The sequence below is a fragment of the Mesocricetus auratus genome, unplaced genomic scaffold (assembly GCF_017639785.1).
Source record: "Mesocricetus auratus isolate SY011 unplaced genomic scaffold, BCM_Maur_2.0 contig_7843_pilon_obj, whole genome shotgun sequence".
Classification (NCBI taxonomy): Eukaryota; Metazoa; Chordata; class Mammalia; order Rodentia; family Cricetidae; genus Mesocricetus; species Mesocricetus auratus.
Window position 1 is genome coordinate 7872 of NW_024429744.1, and position 6430 is coordinate 14301.

General features: G+C 43.1%; 1 protein-coding gene across 1 annotated transcript; it reads left to right on the top strand.

Moving 5' to 3' along the window:
* Positions 1-5048: 5048 nt before the first annotated feature.
* Positions 5049-6113, top strand: LOC121138004 (speckle-type POZ protein-like). The gene has a single exon (XM_040740852.1). The coding sequence runs from the start codon at positions 5049-5051 to the stop codon at positions 6111-6113; it is 1065 nt and encodes a 354-aa protein (XP_040596786.1).
* Positions 6114-6430: the final 317 nt, after the last annotated feature.

Here is a 6430-nt window from a genome sequence, read left to right on the forward strand (position 1 = left end):
CAAAGAGAGCAGTACAAAGATCAATAAAACAAGGAGTTGGTTCATTGAGACAAGTCAGCAAGATTGACAAGTCCTTATGTAAACTACATAAGAGACAATCAATGAATACCTAATTTAAACTAAACAGAAAAAAGGGACCAGTGCTGCCAGCCAGGTCCAGGGTGACACATGGTACCTGACTGATGCTAGGGATACATCTGGCTCCATGACTATACTGCAGCCAAGGTCTTTGCTCAAAAGTAACTCTTCGGATAACTGAGCAACACCAAATAAACTGATAGGTAGTCTTTGCTTTTTTCATTAACCCAATCAGCCATAGTCTCAAACAATATTTCTGTTCATCATTAGCTCTTGGTGAGAAAGTTCAGCCAAGATCCTACATTACCAGATTTCCCCTGGAATAGCCACAACCTGTGGTAAACACTTAGCTTTGCATTTTTTGGGGTTATAAAAATCCCAATTCTCCAATTTTCCTAGCTCATCTCTCAAAACCTAGATTAGGTATAAAAAAACATTACGGCAGAAAATAAACCTTACATATTTTGACTCAAAATATTTGGATTTGTGGTACTTACTCTCCTTCAATCATAAGAGTACTTCCCATTTTGTTTCTTTTCCTTACGTTTTGATACATATCCTCATTCCTGGTCTGTCTGTGCCTGTGTCACATACCTGTATTAGGCTGTTGTATTCTTCTATTATGTTTAATCATTGGATAATGTGGCACGCCATAAACTTTATAACCTCTATAGGGGATGAGCATTCAAATGTCTTCTTGGTTATATTGATTATTAAACCATTCTAATATTGTTATCTCCTAATTATCCCAGTGTCGTAAGAACATCAGAAGCCCTAAATGTCCTGGGAGAAGTCAGAGCTCCCTGTTATATGTGATGAGAAAATTCTCCCTATTTGTCATCTCTCTCCACTTAGTCCTATCATGGAAAGACTCTCTAAGCATAGACCACACAGAAATAAGTTCATTGATTCAATCAGCTCAACCATTCACAGTCTGAAACTCCTATAAGTCTAGCTGCAATACCACTTATCTGTCAGTTGAGGATAAATCAATCAACTGATTTGGATTGTTGGATTTTTTCTTTTGTTTCCTTTGCTGGAGTTATTACATGTGGTCACTTAGTAGCATAGGTGATTCTTCACCAGGTGGATGCTGGGTCAGGGTGGTAGGTACCCTATCCCAGAAATTACCCATTTGAAGGGATCACATTTTCTAATTTCAAGACTATATATTGGAAAATAGATTCTTGTCAGAAACTGTTGAATATATTTTGTACCCTTTGCAAACCAGAATGCTCTTAAATTTTAATTCCAGCAGACTAAGCCTGGACTTTCAAAGATTGAAGAGGACAGAACTCACCAGTGAAGGATGAAAATTAACAGGGAATGAGAAGATGAAACTTGGCAGTCAGCATGAATAAATGGGAGATCTTTAGTATCTTCTCATAGCACACCAGCAAATGGATCAGGGAGAGGGTGTTAAAGGAGGAGTAATTGAGGTAAAGGGCCAAGATCACCAATGGAATTTGCTGGATCCATCCCTGGGATTGTAAGTATGGATGGAATATAAAGCAAGGTAGAAGGCAGCCATTTTCAGAGGGTCCTGCCTGGTTCTGTTTAATGCCCACTATACTGGGATACTTCCTTCCTGACCACCATATTGGGAACACTGAGTCTTCTGAGTGAAGAAAGTACCTCTTCCTGGATCATGCTCATGGAAAGAATACTCTTTTTTTCAGAGAGAGAGTTTTTCTGTTTAATACTCCTGGCTGTCCTGGACCTACCTCTGTATAACAGGCTGCCTTGAACTCAAAGAGATCTGCCTGCTTCTGCCTCCCAAGTGTGGGTATTAAAGGTGTGAACCGTATTATCAGGGTGGTAAAAATAATTAACAACATGAGAAGGCTAAATAAAAACTATGTATGAATGGAAACGTTTTCTTCATTTATGGAAGATTAACTAAGGCAAACAAGTTACAATTGCAATGGGTATACTTGGTTCTCAGCTAGGTCACAAGTGGAATTGACAAAAATTCTATAATGCAGGGCACAACTGTGATAAATATTTTGCAAAAATTGGAGTAGGTTGATCCACTTGAAATACTGACTTTGGCCGGGCGGTGGTGGCACACGCCTTTAATCCCAGCACTCAGGAGGCAGAGGCAGGCAGATCTCTGTGAGTTCTAGGCCGGGCTGGACCGATAGCCTCCGAAACAATACAGAGAAACCCTGTCTCATAAAAACCAAAAAAAAAAAAAAGAAAAAAAAAGAAATACTGACTTTGCAGGTAAAATACAGAGCATTTGATCAGGATCAACAGGCATGAGGACACACACCTTTAATCCATATCTAAGGCTAGAAGACACACCCTAAGTTGGGACACACCTTCTGTTGGAGTCATATAAAAGGACATGGAAGAATGTGTCTATTGCACTCTGCCTGCTTGCACACCTTGTAGCAAGTCCATCCCTTCACTGCCGTTAGAAAATTCTTCTTTGAATCCCAGCATATACTGAAGACCAGCAGACAAGTCCAACATCCTGGACTGAGTAAGTACTGGATTCTTGGACTTTCCCATCATAGCAAGCCACTATGGGCTAAGAAGGACAGCAGCCTAAGTGATTTTAATGAGTCCCATTTCTTCATATATGGAGAGATTCATTCTATATGTTCTGTTATTCTAGAGATCCCTGGTAGAACATTTTTCTTTCTTTCTTTTCTTTTTTTATGTGTTTTATTTAAATTAGAAACAAGCATGCTTCACATGTCAATCCCAGCTCCCTCTCTCTCCCCTCCTCCCTTGCCCCCCATCCCCATTCCATTTTCCAGGGAGGGTGAAGCTATCCATGGGGATCAACAGAGTCTGTAATTTCGTTCAGGCCAGAGCCTAGGCCCTCCCCCCAAGTGTCCTGGCTGAGTGGGAATCCCTCATTGTGGGATGGGTATGCAAAGTCAATTTGTGTGCCAGGTACAAATATTGATCTACTACCCAAAGCCCCCTAGGTTGCCTAGGCCTCCTCAATGACACCCACTTTCAGGGGGTCTGGATCAGTCCAATTCTGGCCTCTCTATCATCCATCTGGGGTCCAAGATCTCCCCTTTGTTCAGGTGCTGTTTCCCTGGGTTTCATCAGTCCAGTCTTGACCCCTTTGACTCCTCCCTCTCTGTCACTGGGTTCCGGGAGTTCAGTTCAGTGTTTAGCTGAGGGTGTCTGCCTCTATTTCCATCTGTTTCTGGATGGAGTTTCTAGGATAGCATATAAGGCAGTCTGAAACTCTTTATCTGGGAGGGGCATTTAGGTAGTTGCTTCACTATTGCTTAGTTTGCCAGTTGGTGTCATCCTTGTAGATCTCTGGAAATCTCACTAGTGCCCTATCTCTCTTCAAACATAAAATGACTCTATCTATTATGGTATCTCTCTTTTGGCTCTCCTCTATTCTTTTTTTTCAACTAAAACAGGCTCTCTCTCTTTCTAATGTTCCTTGCTACCTGTTTTCCTCACAGGGTTTATTACAAATTATTTATTTATTTTTTTATTTTTCAGTTTAAATTTAGATAAGAAACAAGGTTGCTTCACAAGTCAGTTCCAGGGCCCTTTCCTTTTCCCTCCCCTCCTCCCGTGCCCTCTCCCAAACCCCACCCATTATCCCTTCATTTCCCCAGGGAGGGTGAGGCCCTCCATGGGGGTGTCCATAGTCTGTCATTTCATATAGGGCAGGGCCTAGACCCTTCCCCAAGAGTTCAGGGTGAGAGTGCACCTCACATTGTTCTATGGGAGTCCAAAGTCCGTGTGTATACTTGGGATGGGTACTGATCTGCTACCCAAGGCTCAATAGATTACCTAGGCCTCCTCTCTGACACTCACATACAGGGTGTCTTGATCAGTCCCATGCTGGATTCCCAGGCTGATGCCTGGTGGTTAACCTTTGTCAGGTCAGCTGCTTCTGGGGGTTAAACCAGCCCAGTCTTAATCCCTTTGGTCATCAGTCCTCCCTCTCTGTTACTGGCTTTCTTGAGTTCAGCTCAGTACTTAACAGAGGGAGTCTGCCTCTTCTTCGATCAGCCACTAAATGAAGTTTCTGTTTCCCAGACTCTCTGGCCATGGGATTGTAGGCTGGCACTCCCCAGATCTATGTATAAAATCCATATATGAGAGAGTACATGCCATGTTTCTCTTTTGGTGACTGGGTTACCTCACTCAGGATGGTTTCTTCTAGTGTCATCCCTTTGCCTGCGAATCTCAGGATTCCATTGTTTTTTTCTGCTGAAAATGTGTAGATGTACCACATTTTCTCTATCCACTCTTCGGTTGAGGGACATCTAGGTTGCTTCCAAGTTCTGGCTATTACAAATAATGCTGTTATGAACATAGTGGAACAGACATCTTTGTTGTATGAATGGGCATCTTTTGGATATATGCCTAAGAGTGGAGTTGCTGGGTCTTGTGGTAGGTTTATTCCCATTTTTCTGAGGAATCTCCATACTGATTTCCAAAGTGGCTGAACCAGTTGGCACTCCCACCAGCAATGGAGGAGTGTCCCCCTTTTACCACATCCTCTCCAGCATAAATTGTCATTTGTGTTTTTGATTTTAGCCATTCTGACTGGAGTGAGATGGTATCTCAGAGTTGTTTTGATTTGCATTTCCCAGATGGCTAAGGATGTTGAGCACATTCTCAAGTGCCTCTTAGCCATTTTAGACTCCTCTATTGAAATCTCTTTATTTAGTTCTGCAACCCATTTTTTAATTGGGTCCTTTGATGTTTTGGAGACTTGCTTCTTGTGTTCTTTGTAAATTTTGGAGATCAACCCTCTGTCAGATGTGGGATTAGTGAATATTTTTCCCATTCTGTGGGCTGCCTTTTAGTCTTGCTGACTGTGCCCTTTGCATTACAGAAGCTTCTCAGTTTCAGGAGGTGCCATAACTTCAATCGCTAAATCATGTCTATTATTGTGTGCCACAGGGTGAAGAAAAACAAATCCCAGTTCTTTGTTTGGATCCAGTTTAAATTTCAAACTACCTCCAGCAGAAATGTCAGGGGACAGGATTGTTGAGGGCTGGAACTACACAAGTATCACCACACAGAATTTATGCTGCAGATGGACCATCAGTGAATTCCATTTATTCCTGGAGGAAATGCAGGGATGCATTACAAGTCCAACATTTTCAACAGGAGGCAATGGCAAATGGTGTTTGAGGTTATACAATAATGGGGTTGGCGAGGAAAGCACAGATTACTTGTCAGTTTTTATAGTGTTGCTCAGGAGTCTAAAGACTCATATCTGGGCAAAGTTCCAGCTGTGGATCGTAAGCACTGAAGGGAAGAAAGTCCTGGGAATGGGGACCCGAAGAGCCTGTAAGTTCCTGCCAGACTATGAATGCGGATTCAAAAGGTTCATACTTCGAGATTTCATTAAAGACCATATGCATTGGCTCCTACCTGAAAACAAGATCACCATCTTCTGCAAAGTGACCCTGTTCCAAGACCAGAACAGGGAGCCAGGGATCCAGGTTCCAAGGTGTACGATGACAGATGAGCTAGGGGAGCTGTGGGAGAATTCCCTCTTCACAGACTGCCTCCTGGTCGTAGCTGGCCAGGAATTCCGGGCTCACAAGGCCATCTTAGCAGCTCGCTCTCCAGTTTTCAGAGCCATGTTTGAACATGACATGGAGGAGAGCAGAACAAACCATGTTGATATACACGATCTGGAGCCGGGAGCCTTCAAGGCAATGATGGGCTTCATTTATACCGGGAAAGCACCAGACCTCCACAATATGGCAGATTCTGTGCTTGCAGCTGCGGACAAGTATGGCCTGGAGCGTTTGAAGGTCATTTGTGAGCATGCCCTCTGCAAGGAACTCACTGTGGAGAATGCTGCCCACACTCTCTTCCTGGCTGACCTTCACAGTGCACGGCAGCTGAAAACCCAGGCACTGAATTTCATAAGAGCTCATGCTTCTGAAGTTTCTGAGACCTCTGGCTGGAAGACAATGGTGGGTTCATATCCTCACTTGGTGGCTGAAGCATGCCCTAGCATGGCTTTTACCAATGCTCCTGTCCTAGAACCTCCTCTCAAACGCCTGAAGACATCCTAGGTCCCAGTCAGCTTTGACCTAGAGGTGTCTGCTAGCAGTTGAAGTCTGTGTTGTTATCAAGGACACCTAGTTATACTATGGGCTCCATGAATACTTTACAGTGAATCTAGGAAGCTCAGGCATTAACAACATTAAATAACCTGGAATTGCTGGTGGGGTGGGGGAGGGGGAAAAGCCTGACTCTGTAGTACACTATTCACCCTCTACCCTGTTTCTTAACTGGTTTCAATTTTTTTCCAATGTTTTGAAAACTGAGATTCAGTTTCATTTACTTGCCTTGAGCCCATTCCAATATGGTTTCATTGGCAGAAGCTGTC

Excerpts from the sequence above, each read along its gene's own strand:
- LOC121138004 (XM_040740852.1), top strand. The coding sequence starts at position 5,049 with ATGTCAGGGGACAGGATTGTTGAGGGCTGGAACTACACAAGTATCACC.